This window comes from Humulus lupulus, chromosome 8, assembly GCF_963169125.1.
Source record: "Humulus lupulus chromosome 8, drHumLupu1.1, whole genome shotgun sequence".
NCBI lineage: Eukaryota > Viridiplantae > Streptophyta > Magnoliopsida > Rosales > Cannabaceae > Humulus > Humulus lupulus.
The window spans coordinates 68,659,991-68,677,550 of record NC_084800.1 but is presented as its reverse complement, the minus strand read 5'-3'; the positions used below and the strand labels follow the sequence as shown (position 1 = coordinate 68,677,550).

General features: G+C 34.1%; 2 protein-coding genes across 4 annotated transcripts; one reads left to right on the top strand and one right to left on the bottom strand.

The window, feature by feature from the left end:
- Window positions 1-6,095: 6,095 nt before the first annotated feature.
- On the top strand, window positions 6,096-6,776 carry LOC133795559 (E3 ubiquitin-protein ligase SDIR1-like). The gene has a single exon (XM_062233011.1). The coding sequence runs from the start codon at window positions 6,096-6,098 to the stop codon at window positions 6,774-6,776; it is 681 nt and encodes a 226-aa protein (XP_062088995.1).
- Window positions 6,777-6,983: 207 nt separating this feature from the next.
- Window positions 6,984-13,217, bottom strand: LOC133797682 (uncharacterized). Of its 3 annotated transcripts, none has more exons than XM_062235673.1 (12): window positions 13,079-13,217; window positions 12,100-12,349; window positions 11,006-11,210; window positions 10,752-10,842; window positions 10,525-10,670; window positions 10,092-10,335; window positions 9,388-9,492; window positions 9,071-9,253; window positions 8,700-8,904; window positions 7,650-8,142; window positions 7,451-7,537; window positions 6,984-7,343 (listed from the first exon to the last, which is right to left on the bottom strand). In XM_062235673.1, the coding sequence occupies exons 2-12, from the start codon at window positions 12,317-12,319 to the stop codon at window positions 7,328-7,330; spliced, it is 1,995 nt and encodes a 664-aa protein (XP_062091657.1). In that variant the 5' UTR covers window positions 12,320-12,349; window positions 13,079-13,217; the 3' UTR covers window positions 6,984-7,327. The 3 variants fall into 3 exon arrangements, with proteins under 3 accessions (XP_062091657.1, XP_062091655.1, XP_062091656.1); XM_062235671.1 differs by lacking the exon at window positions 13,079-13,217 and adding an exon at window positions 12,703-12,956; XM_062235672.1 differs by lacking the exon at window positions 13,079-13,217 and having other exon boundaries at window positions 12,100-12,688.
- Between the last annotated feature and the right edge of the window lie 4,343 nt (window positions 13,218-17,560).

Genomic DNA, 17,560 nt, shown 5'->3' with positions numbered 1-17,560 from the left:
TGGGCAAGTTGTCGAGGACGCCAACAGTTGAAGTGGGGGAGAGACCTTCACGGTTCAAACATCCAAATAGCAGACCGATGTTCCATTACAAAAAGCATCGAGATGAGTTATCATGGAGATCGCTAGTTGTTCAGAATGTAAAGTCAAGGAGACTCAGAGACAAAGACAGAGCCAGTTACCTAGGGTGAAAGTCGTCAGGACTCAGGTACTAAGGTAACATCAGTGCAACGGTTGCCTAGGGTGAAAGTCAACAGGACTCAGGTACTAAGGCAACGTAGAGATGTCGAGGGGCGAAGAGTCAGAATGGCCGAGACATTAGTTCAACATCATCTTCAAAAGTGATAAATGGAACGAGGGACCGCACGAGAAAAGCGGTTAGCTTGCGAGCTATACCTTGAGAGGTACACCTCGAGAAGAGAAGTTATTCCCAAGTTGAAGTGGGGGAGCCCACTAATTCATATGTTCGAAGGGTCAGGGTTCTTGTTCAGTTTTGGTGTGTGAATCTAGAGAGAAACACAACAACAGATGGGTTGTACAGTGCGAAGACATGCATGACTGATGCGAGTAGGTCAGGTGACCAATTGAAACTGCAGATAGACAGTATGCATGGGCGTAGGCTGAGACCAAGATTGGACAGGTTTTGCAGCATGTTATGGGACATGCTTAGTGTTTTATGGGGGACACGTGTTTATGGGAACACAAGCCGAATGATTCAGAGAACATATGCCGAAGGGAGATAGCGGATTGGTACAACTTCAGACCTCAAGGGTGAGGTAGAGTGCAGTCAAGTTGGTCAAGATTCAACATGCCGTCTAGAGTTAGGCAAGGTTGATTTGGGGGCAGAACTTGAGGCACGATGCTGAGAGTCAGCATGAGCATGAGCCAGAAGGCAATGCAGTGGTTTTGAATGATGTCAGATCATTGACCACCTTGTAGAAGCTCAGAGTAGCAGTTATGGTCAGGAGTGGCCATTTTGCATCAAGCCATGGGTATGCAGTAAGGCCGGAGGGCCAAAAGTCTGGGAGACTACTTCGCAAAGTCTGTGTGCAAGGATGCACTAGATACTGCATAAGGCTATAGTTGGCATGTGTGCCACGTTAAAGAGAGACATGCCTTCAATGGAAGGATGTTTCGTAGGTGCCGTTGGGAACGGTTGGTTTGCGAACCTTACCTTGAGGGGTGCACCTTAATTTCATCCTTGTCAATAAGAGAGTAGGCATTGGAAAATTGGCAGGAAAGCAACAATCAAAAGATGTGTTGGCTTTGGGGTCAGTGTTCCAAGGGCTGCTTGGTTGACTGGAGGGACATCGTGATGGACTCGGAGGAGTTCATGTGTGCAAGGAGTATTCGAGTGCTGCGGCACTACTTCATGGGAGCATTCTGAATAGCGAAGGTAGCATGGGGTCCTTGATCGAGTCCAAGGGTGGACGTGGGAGATCATCGCCAAGTTGGTGATTCTACAGTAATAGAGGGACTAGTGCAGACTCAAGATTCGGAAGAAGCATGGAGTGAGCTTAGGAGTCGAGGCAGGAAGATTGGCCAGCGGTCTGTCGATGAGGGCATCGACAATTGAAGTGTGGGAGAGTGTAACATGCCGGCCTTGATGGCATGTTACAAGCTAGGATGGCGCTCGGTCAGATGCGCACGCGAGGGTGCAGGCTGGTGAGCATGCTGATGCCTAGTTTGTACGGCAGTGGCATTTTCGTAAATATCTTCAATATTGCCCGGAAATGGACGGGACTTGGTAGGTTCCATATTGAATGGTCAATGAACGCAATGGTATGATCGGATTTGGGAGATTCGGAGAATTGGCGAGCTGGAAGCCAAATATGTCTCCCAAGCGAAAATCATATATGTTCTTGGTAGAAGGCTAAAAGCTCAAAAGGCTCTTTGTAGGGGGAGCACCTGGTGTCAGCTCTCCACCACCCCCTGGCGCAGGTGCGTCAAGTGAGCTACTACTAGTTGGGAGGACTAGTAGGGCGGGCATATGAGGACCACGAGGGGACTCATATGTCTCCATGAGTAGGAGTACTCATGGACATTACCGGGCCGCCCCGGTAGTGCGTCGAAGTATGCTGCCAGAGGTTTAAGGGTACGGTTCCCTTGGCTTGCCGGGATGCCGCTTGCATGGAACGTGGCCCAAACCTTCGAGAGATGTCGTGGTGCGCCATGGCCACGAATCTCGACACGAGATGGCACGTGAAGTCATTCGTGGGACTTGTTAGCATGCAAGCATTGGAGGGTGCACTATGCTTGAGTAGGACAGAGGTCCAATGTATGCTACTAGTCTGGCAGCCAGTCTCGAGGGCCTGCCAACATGCATGATGGTATGGTGCCTTGAGGATTGGACCATGGACGTATGGGAGTCCTTGGTATGTGACGTGAGCTAATCGGATAGTATCGAATGGGGCATGATGAGAGGTGTTGGCACGTCAGCTTGGTGTTGGCTCTTGGCCACACATGCTACCTTGACTTGCGAATGTCTGGGTGAGCATCGGTGTTGGGATTTGCCTTGCCATAGTGAGAACCTATGGACAGTGTGAGTGTATTGGCTAGATAGCCTTGATGCATGATTGCACTCATAGATGCTTGAGAGCATGACTCAGCGAGAGTTGTTCAAGAGACGGAAGTGTGCAGAGGCACACGGTCGCGCGAAAAATGCGCCCATTGTTATTCGAATGGCTGGAAGGCTGACCTTGGCTCAGAGGAGTCAAGGTGCCGCACGGGCATTTCCGCTGTCAAAATGCCAGCCCGTGACATCTAGTCCGGCCCGGCCCACATTTTCGTGCCTCCGATAAATTCGGGTTGGGCCGGGCCGGGTCCGGCCCGTATTTAATTCGTGCGGCCGACTCATTTTTTAAAGAGTAGGCCCAGCACGGCCCGGGCCCATGTCGTGCTCGTGTCGGGCCGGCCCTCTTTCTATATTGGGGCCCAAATTTGGGCTCACTTTATTATTGTCAAAAAATGTAAAAATTGAGAATTGAACCATTCACCTCCTCCTTAACCATCAATGGACTTACCACCAAACAAAATACATTTCTTTGTTTAAATTATAATTTTAGATATTTTTATATAATTTTTAACAATATTTTACACAAAATTATATCAAAAATAATTATTAGAATTTTAATAGCTACTAATAAATGCTAAAAATTTTAACTCACAAATCTTAAAATAAATTAATATAATTATAAAAATATAAACATTGAGAAAAATAAGACTTCTATTATCATTTTAATTTATTAATAATTGACAAATAAAAATTTATTATAATTATTAATGTCAAAATATCGAGTTTTTTGTCGTGTCGTGCTTTCGGGCTAGTTTTTCGTGCTTTCGTGTCGTGCCTTCGGACTTGTCGTGCCGTGCCATGCTCAGGCCCATGTCGTGCCGTGCCAATTTTCAATTCGTGTCGTGCCTGGCCCAGGCCCATATTTTTTCGTGCTCGTGCCTCCTGGGCTTGTGCCGGTTTCGTGTCGTGCTAGAAAGCCCAGCCCGTATTTACAACTCTAGTCTAACTCTATCAAGGTGTAGAAATTAACCAATGCTTCTACTTGTTTCTCTCTTTTTGTATATTTATATAGGTTATAAACTCTTGGTATATATTGCCGTATAAATTCATGGTAATATTTATACATTAAAATTAATGGTGATAAATTCTTTTTAAAATTTTAGTCCCACACATTTTAAATTTTCATAAATTAAAAAATATATATCTCTCCTCTATATCCTATTACTTATGAGTTTTCACATCTATTGTATATTCTCAACCAAGTACATATTGACAAACAAATACTCTTCGTCTAAATAGTTCCTTTTTTATTTCCTTAAAATTAGTGAATTGATGTGTGGAATTTAGCAAATTATTAAATAAAGGCCATGTGTTACAGCATTATTTGGTTTTTAAATAACTAAAAATAAAAATGATTAATTAATTTTTCTAGCAAAAAAATACATAGATCTTGTTTGGACATTGGATTTTAAGAGGGAAAAATAATGAAATCCAAGAGATTCCATTTTATCATGTTTGGATTGAATCAATAAATTAAGAATTTTTTTTCTAAAAAATTAAAACTTAAATATAGTATATTTTTTTTAAATTTATAACAATTGTAAATATCTAAATAAAAAATATTAAAAAAGTCTATTATCAAATTTGTGATAAACATTTTCCGCTATTTTTTTCCCTTCAATTTTCCGTGAAGAATTTTTTCTTTATTAAAATCCAAAGTCCAAATAAATTTGAGGACTTTGCTCAACGAGAGACCTTAGGCAATTCCCTAATGATGTGAGTTAAGAAATAAATTTATTATTTCAAATTACATTAAAATATTTATGTCAAATTACAGTAAAAAAATTATTATTTATTTTTTTCTCTCCTCACCCTTTTGAATTAATTAATTATTATTAAATACATTTTTTTGTAATTGATATAAATGTCATCAGTTAATCCTTAATATTAATAAATGAAAACAATATTTCTTAGGACATTCCTCTCAATATATCATGATTTTTTTTAGTTAAAAAATAATTAAAATGAAAATATTCTGTTTTTTAATTCATAAAAATATTTATCATCATAATAAATTTACCAATAAAATCACCCTAAAATTAGTTTGAGTTACAAGCTATATCACATACTAGTTAAAAATAAACTAGAGGATCTTGATTCTATACAGGTGTTATGTGATAAACATCACAATTCCATATGTTGCATGACTAATTGCTGTGTTATCATCATGCAAGTAACTAATATTTAACGAATTAATAAATAATTATTCCTGATAATAGTTAAAAGAGTTTTGAGTTGTTTATATAGAAGGGAATGAGAAGAAATTTCACTCTGTGTGATGTGGGACTTTGCATTTTTATTTTCTTAATTTTTTATTTTAGTAATAAATAATTATGATTTATGAGGTTTCTCATCAATAAAAATATGTTTGATGTGTTTACACTTATCTTAGGCATTAAACTTATATAGTTTATATTTGGGTGTTTTGATATGAACTCTTCTTTTTTCCTCTATGTATCTCTTTTTAAATAAACTTCTATTTTCACACAAATTCTTTATAAAAAATACAAAATTATCCATTAGAAAATATTTTTAAAATATATAAATCCTCTTTAGAATTCTCAACTAAAACAAATAATTGTTTTACGAATAAAAACAAAATTAATCACAAAAATTATTTGGTTTTTTGACTTAAAATAAGAGTAAATATAAAAATAAATAATATAAAATTTTATCACATTAAAAATAAAAATAAAATTATTTTTAAAATCACAATACATTACATTACATTTATATTTATTTATTTATTTTATAAGAGCAATACAAATATTGCATTCAAATATCAAACAACATAATAAAGAAGAGTTAATATCATCTTCATCCATTAGAATCTTCATCATTCATAAATTCTTCATCCATCATACTCTTTCTATTTACCATGTATATGTATAGAACATTGTTATTTGGCACTCTAAGATGTCCAACACCACAAGAAGTATCACTCTCTAATTGATTAACGATACTTCATAATAATTATTAAAGTAAATTATATGGGACTCAATAGTAGATTTCACTAATAGCGGTTTATCATCTCATATGTACAGGGCGCATGTGAGTTAAAAAATAAATTTATAATTTCAATTTATATTAAGATATTTATGTCAAATTACATAAAAAAAATAATTATTTATTTTTTCTCTTCTCACCCATTTCAATTAATTAATTATTATTAAATACATTTTGTTTGTAATGGTATAAATGTCATCAGTTAATACTTAATATTAAGAAATAAAAACAATATTTCTTAGGACATTCCTCATATATTTTAAGTTAAAAAATAATTAAATGAAAATTTGCTTTTTTAATTCATAAAAATATAGCACAACTTGCTACTTCCTAAAGAGTAACTCCGGCCTCTGGTTTCTATATTGATATTAGACAGAGTTAAAATATAACAAGCAAATTCTACAAAGTAGTTTCTTTTTTTTAGAGTTTCCTTAATAAGGTTGCTTTTTACTTCTAAGTTCTATATATACAAGTAACGCATCGAGTCTGATAATCAATACAAAACAAAACCATTGATATGGATATGGATATGGATATGGAGTACTGTAATGACACTGCCGACCCTGCTCAGAGTCACCAAGCTCAACTCCTTCAACCAATCAAATACATAGTCTTCCACATCCACTTTCGCCGCACAATAATTCTTCCTTCCCAGCTCGTCATCGCAACAACCAGCAACAGTCATGTGTTTCCCCGTGGCCACTACTTCACCCACCATTCGATCATCACCAAAAGCATGCTCATCGGAATGGGTATGGACTTAAACCTCGTCCCTACCTTTGCCGCGCGCATAGCAACTGACGCTTTGCAAAGAATTATCTTCTCCAACTCCAACTCCGACTTTCTCACTATATCTCTCCACATCACTGCCTCAACTGAGTGCACTCCTATTCGCCAACAGCAACAAGAAGCGATGATGGTTGATCGTAGCTTCAGCGAGGCAATGGACACCGTTCGGACTGTTCCGGCCACGCAAGACTCCATACGGGCGCTCCAGGAGGAGTTAAACGACGTCGGTTTGGGTGGCAAGACTTGCAGCATCTGTTTGGAGAAGATGTCGTTTGGTGATCGCAGAGTCGTAAAGATGCCGTGTTCTCATGCGTTTCACAAGGATTGTATTGTTCGGTGGCTGGAGACTAGTCACTTGTGCCCTTTGTGCCGCTACTCAATGCCCACTACTTCATCTTCGTCTCGATGATCCTGTCCGGTCATTTACTCTTTACAGATTATGAACTTTTGAATATTCTTGGGTGTTTTAGGCTGATTTTTATATGTTAACGATTTTATCAAAAATAAAATCTGAGTTTAATTCCTTTTTTTTTTCTTTGTTAGAATGCCATGCACTCAATCTTTCACGTAAAGGACAGTCGTTAAAACATGTCCAACTTAAATACTCTTTTCAATCTGTATAGATAGATAATTACTTTATCCACAAGAAACTAATATATGATTAAAGAGATGGATGATTATGAAACTACAGATAATAAAATCCAATTTTGCGGAAGGGAAATTGTTTAAATGACAATAATACACTGTAATAAGAAAAGAAATAATAACTGAGAGCTAAGAGATTCTTGTCACAAACTATCTTCATCAGGCTCTTGCTACAAGAGTTTTAAAAAAATGGTGAAGGGTTGAGGCTGCTTCTATTCTAGTCAGCTACTAAAATAATAACTTAGAAGCTGGGAGGAACACTGTCTATAACCTAAATCAACCAACAGAACCTCCAAAAATCCAATTTGCAGCTGCTCAAAACTTCGTCCACCTGTGCTTTTAAACAGATCAAGTTAGAGAGGATCTCAATGATCTGTTAGTGTAAAAAGAAAGAACCAATATCTTCGTAATCAATGCCTGGACAAACTTAAACTATACCTCTCAAAAGAAAATAAACTAATAAATACAGAAGCCACAATGAGAAGAGCAAATGGCCTTCCAACAACACCTTCTGATGATGTTGACCTATAGACAGCATAATTAGAGAGTTAAAACCATGGTACTTACTGAGGGGAATAAAAGTTATAGATAAATAATAGAAACTAAACCAAGCTCAAAGCTTTGAGAGGAAACTGACCTAGCCACAAGCTCTTTAACAGACTCGGTTTTGAGTCCAAACCCAAGAGGGAAGAGTGGATCATAGTGAGGATCACCGTAATTCATTGGCAATTGATCTACAGTCTTGAACCATGTCCTTGGAAGCTTCCCAGTAAATCCGTAATCCCCAAAAAGAACATCAGCAATGCCTTGTCCTTCAGATCCTGGCAACCATGCTGCCACCAGGGCATCCATTGAAGCAAGGTAGGGTTCAATCACAATAGGTCTACCCGAAATGACGACAACCACACACTTAACACCTGGACAGACATTGTTGATAACATTGGGCCCAGGATCAGCCATTGTCAGAGTTGTGCTGTCCCCTGCAGTTTCGGCATATGGGTGCTCGCCAACAACAACAATGGCGTATGCAAAATCATTGGACTTGACAAACTCAGCATCAGGGTTCTCGCTATAGATTACCTCTGTGTTTGGATCAACTGTTGATTTTATGGCATCAACAATAGTAGTTCCTGCTCATGAAAAGGATGCTTATCAATATTGATACCATACTAGTTTCCAGGAATTAATTTTTTTCCTACATATCAAATACTTTTGGACATAAGTCCAACAATTTAGGATCAATCACATGGAAGGAACACTAACAAAAATAAATGATGAATGGAAACATTATTTGGTAGCAATAGCTTTAGATGTGTACTCAAGCCCATGCTTATACCTATCTGCTAAGGCCACCTTTAAGAAAAAGCTAAGGACTTACAATTAAACTGCCCCCAACCCATGAGAGACAAAGACACTAACATAAGTAAATCCCACAAACTAAACTACTAGGAGCACAAGACAAAGACAACTAATAACAGACCTTGCAGAAAATTTTCTATAGGATACCACAGATGAAATCATTTGATTATTCTGTTAAGACAGTAACTTCCATTGCCAAACTTAACTGTCCAAAATTCTTTTAAAAAGAAATCTTGGCATTTAATATGATTATTTTTGGTAGCATGCAGTATTACAAGAAAATAACAGTATCTTATACACGAATTACAAGAATGAAAAAGGAAAATACCCCTTGTGTTCTTGTTTCCACTGAATCCTTGCCATGAAATTGTCCAACCACCACATTGATAACCCAAATTATCAGCATGAGCACCAGCAACAAGGATTTTGTGAACCTTCTTGGAGAGAGGTAATACTTGACTAGTTTCATTTTTTCCATTCTTCAGCAGCACCAGCGATTTTCTTACTGCCTCCCTAGCCAAGTCTCTGTGCTCCTGATCAAGCCCCCAATGTCCATTCATGTATAAATGTTAATAAAAAATCAAAGGGATAATTGAAGCTGCATTTTGCTTTTGATCATGACATAAAAGACTAGGGGAAAAACATGTACTTTGGAATTTAATAAGAATTCGTGCCCTTTGGAATTTTTGATAATCCTACCTGGCTCCCCAGCTCATTTACTAAGCTATAATCAGCCAATGGATTCTCAAAAAGACCCATGGCAAACTTAACAAGCAAAATCCGCTGCACAGCATCATCAATTCTATCCATGGGGATGATGTTGTTATTAACCAGGTTGGTAAGATCACTGATGAACTCACTGTAGTTGTAAGGAACCATAACCTGTTTATACAGAGCCAAATTTAGAGTTTTATGGACACATTATTCATCCACTGTGCACTTTTTTGCATAGGAAGAAAAAAACAGATAATTTCTTTCCTTTACTTCAAAGCTGAGTAAATATATAAACCACTAACCATGTCAATGCCAGCTTGAACAGCAGCTTGGACAGAGTATGTGTAGTTAGCATGTGGAGGAGTAGTAATCCTGTCAATTCCTTCCCAGTCTGATATAACAAAACCCTGAGTTTTAACCAAAGCACCAAGTGCAGTTGGCATGAGATACTGTGAGTCAATGCTGGCCAGATACAAATACAGTCAAGAGGAACAGGTGCATCAAATTGATTGTTGATACTGATTAGAAACCACACAAAAACAGGTCGGAAACTTGGAAATATAAAGTTACCCATTGTACTTTTAAAGATAAAAGTAAAGACAAGAAAGCCCACAGTGTTTGGCAAAACATTCTTTGTTTTATTTTTCAAAATAAATCATTCAAACTGAAACAGAGGTAGTGAAGAGAAAATGAATGGCCAAGGACAAATGCAAAAATGAAACTACGGTTTTTATGTCCTGTTCTTGGATTGATGGAGTTAAGCTCTGAATCAGATGTTTTTGGGTGAGGTGTGCATATTGCAAACTGTACATGGTGCCAAGAAAGATTCCTTTTGAAATCATTATATACTTAACACAAAGAGGATTCAATTGTGTGTATATGTTAGAATATTGGTCCATACAAAAAGACAGAATTCCGTTACAGGTCTTCTGTATCCATTTGACCAAATGACTAAATCATATCTTAACAGAAAATATATAAGCATGAATCATAAAATGTACTCAACCTTAAATTTAAGGGTATCTTTGAGAAATCCAGTAACTAGCTCACGGTGTGCATGCATTTTTTCTCCATTCCAGCTGGAGTAGGAAATCATAACTGTTGAGATACCCTTAATAACTGAATCAGAATAGGCAGGCATGTGGATGCTAAGCAAGCTATGCATATCAGTTAAAGTGTTGTTCTCATTAACGCCCTTCGTTGTCCCGCCATCACCTACAAAGTGCTTCGCGCAAGCAGCAACCTTAGTCCTGCAGATATACGAGTTAACACAAACATATAGGTATGCCATCATCAATTATTTTTGTTTTTCCACAAAAGAAATTGAAAGACAAAGACAACAATAACCACAATGGTAACAATAACATGATATCAGAAAAATCAATGAAAATAAATCAAAGAAGTATTCTTTATCTATTGCAGAAGACAAGAAGTCATACTTTCCACCAACATATGGAACTCCTTTCCGAGAATTAGAAGGAATCTCTCCCTGTAAACCTGGAATGATTTCTGTCATTTCCTGCACAATTTTGTGATCCTCACTGTAGCTTTCATAACACCTACCCCATCTTGGATCTCTGCATACCTGCAGCAAAGGTTTCGGTTTACACAAATCATGATAAAAACCCTTACAAAGTACACAGAAAAAGTTGCTTATATGTTTTACCGCAATGCATGGCGCAAATACATAAGGAATGCCAGTAGCTCTGACTTCTAGTGCAGTAGCAGCACCAATCTTTCGAACCAGATCGGGATCCCTGTTAACATAAGAAGCTACAAAAATATAAAAGAGAACAAAAAAATCTCCATATTCCAAGTTCAAAATAATAAAAATACCACCATCTGAAAGTTTAGCAACTCTCAAGAAATAGAGATTATTAGGACAAATTATAACAAAAAAAGAGTCCAGTTACTACTTGCCTTGTAGCTCCAAGGCCAACGTTGTGCGGAAAGATTGTAGCATTATACACATTATTGTGTCCATGCACAGCATCAATACCATAGATCATTGGAATACCCAAACGACTAGAAAGAGCACCCTTCTGAAATTCATTTATCATATTAACCCAATCTTCAGCACTAGCCTCAGGAAGTGGTGTGCTGCCACCACCACTCAATACACTCCCTGCAAAAATAAATGTCATTCATAGACTCGATGTCATTTCCTTCACTGTATTATTTCCTCTTTTATTTTATTATTTTCAAGCTGACTAGTTTTGGGTTCTTCCCGGATATTAAATACAAATGTTTACTATGTTCCACTTCCATGTGGTGTCTGGTTAAAGAGAACTCCAGATCATAGTCATCACAAATGAAGCACACATAGCCAATGTGACATAGGGTACTATAAAAATTCAACTTACATGAGAAGGGGATTATATGTTATCCAGAACAATCTTTTGCCACAACAATCGGTGAATATCACATAGTTTTGGATATAGTATAACTCAGAAGATTACAAAGCATAAAACCAAGAGTGTTGACAATGAAAGCAGATTTTGGGTGACCATATTCTAACCAAAGTCCTATCTTTTAGTTGGGCATTGTATGACAAAACATTATTGCAATTACGAATCTGATAAGTATGGATAAAAAGCTCACAAACAAACACGTTGTATGATAAAATTAAGAAACTTATTACATATAAAGGTAGCTTCAAAATACAGTGTTCAGATAAACCTGCAGGAACAGTAAAATAAAAACAGATGCAACAGATATGAAAGACAGTGGAATAAAATCCACAAATCTGTAAGTTGAAAATTTTGCTCTAAAATGACTATGCGGAGCTAGTGTATTAGATTTACTAAAAATAACAAATAAAAAAGCTTGTAAATTAGGAACTTCACACAGATGATATGAAACAATAAACTAAATCATTTATTCTAAAGTAGACATTGGAGCAATTCAGATAGACTTTAATCACAAACACATCGATGTATGTATGAACCACATTGGCATTTTCCCATACCAAAACAGACACAAGCAACTGAGAAGCAGAGTTGTGTGTATAATACCAATGGAGTAAGTTCTCATTGTCAAAACATTGGCAACACTCCTGTCAATCTGAGTCATCTGACCAATTTTCTCTTCAAGAGTCATTCGGTTAAGAAGGTCCCTCAATCGAATCGCCACCGGTTGTTTTGGATCTTTGTACCTCAAGTACTCTGCTTCCGCCATAGCCACCCAACACCATATCCACACGAACACCACCAATGACACTGAAACCCTAGCCATTATCACTCCCCTCCAACAGCTTCTTATACACTGCCAATAACCCAGAAAAGGAAACACGCAATGGTATCAATCACTATTACACTCTCATTTCTGCGTTTGAATGCTGAGAAACAGCAGGAAAAAGAAAATGAAAACAAACTTCTACAGAAGCTCCAACTATGCTTCAACTTCTCAACCAATGGAACTTCACACAACACTCAAAAAGATTGAAAATTTCGAATCAAGTTACTTTCTCGCAGACAATTTTATTCTGATCAACCAAACAGGGAAAGAAACCACTAAAGAAAACACAGAACAAAGCACAAAACAAGAATCTTTGTGTGTAAGTAAAAACACTAAAACTAAAGAATAAGAATAAAAAGATGAGAAAGGGAGAGTCTCACACTGTAAAAAGAGAAAGAGAGAGAGAGAGAGAGAGAAAGCTTTAAGCTTTAGCAGCTATTTCGAGTGACATCAGAGGAAAAAAGGGTATTGAGTAGTGAGAATCTGACTGCCTTACTTTTATTTTGTTTTGTCGCTACAATTATAAATAAATAGATAGAGAGATACTGTTGAATATTGTTAGTATTGGATTGGAAGTAGTGAGAAAAGTAAAAATAAAAAATAAAAAGGGACGGTTTCAATCAGTTTTTCTTTTAAGATTTTTTGGATTGATTTTTGGGAACGTGGGTGGGTTGGGTTGGGACAAGCTGGAGTGGAGTGAATGAATGAAATGGTGCAAACTGGAAAAGAGAAGTGGGAAATCGTGTGACCACTCACCACTGCCTTAGCTTAGCTTAGCTTTTAGCTAAGCTTGGGCTTGGGATACCAGTCAACCAACGTGGGGAGGGGACTGACACGGTTGTTGCTTCACCTCATCGCCGTGCACTCGCATATTTCATTTAATATGCCCTAATAAATACCAGAGAATAGAAGTTTTGAATAATTTCAGATAATAAATTTTTGGCAAATTCTGTCGTCCATAAAATATTTTATTATGATTTCGGTACCACATGATATTTAGATTGTATTTGGAAACTCATCGTGTAAATGTGATTAAGTGTAATTCAGAGTAATTATTCAATTTATTTGATGATGTAATTACACAAAAAATTTGTACTTGAGGGTTTCCAATTATTATATCCAATTCTCGTAGATTTATGAGAATTTTGTATAATTACAGTGTGTAATGACTAATTACTATTAACTTTATAATATTATTATTTTGTGTAATTACTAACTATTTTGTTAAATATAATGATAGAAATTCATATGTAATTATCACGTGACATCTAAATACATATTGTATTTTAAAATATAGTGCAATTACTCATATGTCTAGATGTGTGTAATTACACAATTATTTCCAAACACTTATTATAAAAATTCATAGAACATTTCAAATAATTTATATTATATATAATATTCTCAATAGCTCCTCTAAAAGAGAGAATTCTCTATAATTAAAGAGAAAATTGTTAAAATTACCATCTTATAGCTTCTTTAAACCAATTCTCCAATGGAGTTTCTTTATTTTTTATTTTTTTTCACTACATTTATAGATTTTTAAGAGCTCCTTTAAATACCTTTAAATAATTTTTCTATTTTTTTATTCACTTTTCTTTCTTTCTTTTTTTTAAATCTATTAATTTTTTTAATTAATAAAAATATTTAAAGATATAATATTTAAATGATTTAAAAAAATATATAGAAAATGTTAATATGTGATGTACAGTAAAATTTTGATGTAAAATTTAAAAAATGATATTTTAGTAAAGTATTTTAAATGACGTAATAGAGAAAATGTTGGGAGTGCTCAAAAAAACAAGATTCACACTAAGAAAATAAATTATTTTAATTTTTTTTAATGTAAATTATTTTAATTTTTTTTTAAATTATATATAAAAAAAATAGGGGTAGACTGGTACACTCAAAAGTGGGGTGCACGAGATAAACACCCTTTTTTTTTTCTTTTTTTTTACATTAATAATTTTCTAGGCACTCCACTTTTTATTGGGTAAGTATCAAGTGTTGTGGAAAATGTTACTTTTTTTCTTTTAAAAAAAATACTAATCTACGAAAACATTCCATTAATATAGTATGTTATTTTATCGTTCAACATAGTTGTATTAAATAAGTGTATTTTAGTCAAGTGTGAAACTGATAAATAATTATCAAAAATACTAACATTTAATCAAGAAATAAAGAATAATGCTAAAAAATATTCTTAGACAGGTAATGATGCTTTTTAATTTTTAGAATGATTTTATTATAATTTTATTTTTAAATTTTTACATTATATTAATGTTACTTTAACTTAAATAATAATAAAAATATTTAAAAATTTGAGAACGGCTTGAGCTCTCAAACCACAATGTGATATCAATGGTAAGGAATGGCAAGGCTGGACCATTACAAAAAATATCATTGGTATATTATAGTTACTTGATAATCTATAAATAGATTCTCACTAGTCTTTGCAATTTGCAAGATTAATATACTCTTTTCTTGGGGTCAGAATTTATAGTAAGTGGGGCTATTTTTTTTTTAAATTTTAAGAGGTTTAAATGTAACGTTTTTTTATAATATAAATATAAATTTTATAAAAAAAAAAAATGAAAATTAAGTGGGGGCTTTGCCCGAACATGGCTCTGTCCATTCCAAAAGTGCTTCTATTTGATGGGCTTTGGTGCTAGCAGATTCAAAAAATCACCATCAAGAAAACACAAGTCAAATATCTTTTTCATCTTACTTGTATAGTACTGATAATTTTCTAAAACCACAGTGAAGTAGAAGCATGAGGACACTACTAGTTCTTTTGTTTTTAAGATTGATGAATATAATTTTATTAGAATTTTCACAAAGCAAGTTTTACTTAGGGGTGTTCATAAAACCGTCAACACATCACAAACTGTTCACACTGCACCACACCACAATTTACAATTTAGAATCTTTTACGGTGCAGTTGTCGTTTGTATTTTTGCCAAACCGCATGATGCAGTACGGCTTGCGATTTTAAATTTTATAAATGCAGTTCAAACCACACCACACTACATCATTATATAAATATTTATATAGTAAAATATACATAATATTTAAAAAATATATATATAATATTTTATAAAATATTAACACATATTCTACTTTAATTGAAAAATATTCCCCATTAACTAAAATTTTTATTTTTATATTATATTTTTTCTTTGTTATCAGTGTAAATGGAATTATATGTAAAATAAAGCATTAATTTAGCTCATTAAATGGAGATTATTTTTAATATATTTTAGCTAAATTTTAAATATTAAGTACTATATCTATTCTCTTATGATTGAGGAGGATACACTACTCTGGTTGGCTACCGGTATTAATTGAGATGAGGCAAAATTGAAAATCATGATCACATTCTTTTTTGGTTCATGTACCATCTTTGTCCCTAATCATTCATAATTGCTTTCAATCAACTATTTAAGTAAAATTTTATTGGCTTTCTTTTTCACCCTAAAACCTTTTCTTTCTTTTTTTTTTGTGAATTTTTTAAAATTACCTTTTTGCATGGTGGTCTCCTCTGCTATCATTTCCTTTTCTTTGCATAAGGACAAAATATGCCCCACAACTTTTAATATTCAAACTCAGCAAAAGAAAAAAGAAATTAATATTCAAAATATTAATAATAAAATAACAACCATCCCAACAATATATATTCCTTATAAATGGATGATAAGACAAAATCCAAACTTTGTTTAGCTTATTAAACAATCTTGCTAAAAAGGAAGTTAGAAAAATAAAGCTAGAAATCTCATATTGGAATTTGGAATCTTAAATCTCCATCTTATCTTACTCTTCTATTTACTATATTATTATTATTATTAAGCTAGTCCCACCTATCTATATCTTTTATATGAGCTATCTTTCTCAACCTTCCTTTTTCATCTATATTTTAAATTTTTAATTTTACTTTTATTTTCCTCTACCTCACAACTCTTGCTATTCATTTTCATCACTTTCTTCTTTTTCACATTACTCTATTTCTTTCATATTTTTTAATTAAAATCACACTTACTACCCTTGGACCAAAATTATTTATACTAATATGCCTAAAATCTAAAAGAATAATGAAATGTGCACTAAAATTATGTATTATTTTTTAAAATAATGAGTCTCTCCTGAAATAAATTTAATTAGTTAAATGAAACTGTCTGTTATTGAATTAGTGTAATGTTTTGATACATAATTTTAGTACAAATATTATTACATGCTAAAAATACCACATTGCATCCCTTTTATCTAAAAGTTGAGTGTTGATTTATAGTTATACTAATGAAAATTACACTCAAAGGTCTCCCAAAAAAACACTGACCAATGAGAGATCTAAAATAAAATAAGGGTTTATACTTTGTTGGACCATGTGTTTTTTCTCATTACTTGTTTAGACTCTGTGTTTTGACAAATTATTTTTTGGACCCTATATTTTGTAAAATGGTTAAAATAGAACCCTAAACTCAATTTTGATGAAGAAAATATTAAATATAACAACACAGTTTTTAAGCATAATGATTTTATTTTTGTTCTGAATTGTTAGTTTGGTAAATTATTTGTGATTTTAGTTGAAAAAATATTGACCAAAATCTGGTTTATGGTTCTATTTTAACTATTTTACAAAACATAAGATTCAAAAAGTAATTTGTCAAAACACAAGGTCCAAACAGGTAATGAAAAAAAACACAGGGTCCAAAAAATTATAAACCCATCAAATAAAATTATGAGCCTAGTAGGCATGTTCCTAGGATCGGTCCTGAAGAGAGAGAATAGGAAGAAGTTTCCTCGAGTTTGACTAAAATTATGTAATTTTGTTAGTTTGCAGACAAATTTAGTATCCCTTGTGTCCAAAATTTGTTGATGGAGCATTTTTGCTTTTCAAAATAGACAATTTTATGTGCATTTAATCATTGTTCTTTCTAAAATTATAACTTGTTTGAAAACAAACTACTTATTTTGAACAACAGTCAAAATCTCATTATTTTGGGATTTTTTTTTTTTTTTTTTTTGCCCAATTTTTGAATTTGTAATTTCATGAAAGATTGTTTTATTTGTTGAATATTTATATAATAAGGGTTTGAAGTTAAAGGCACGTACGTCTTTTACAAGTTAATAACAGTTTTTATAAATGTACATGTATATGTAAACTTAGGATGTATTCGGTTAAGAATTATGAAAAAAAAAATAGGAATGAGAATAGGAATAAACATATTATATTATGTATTG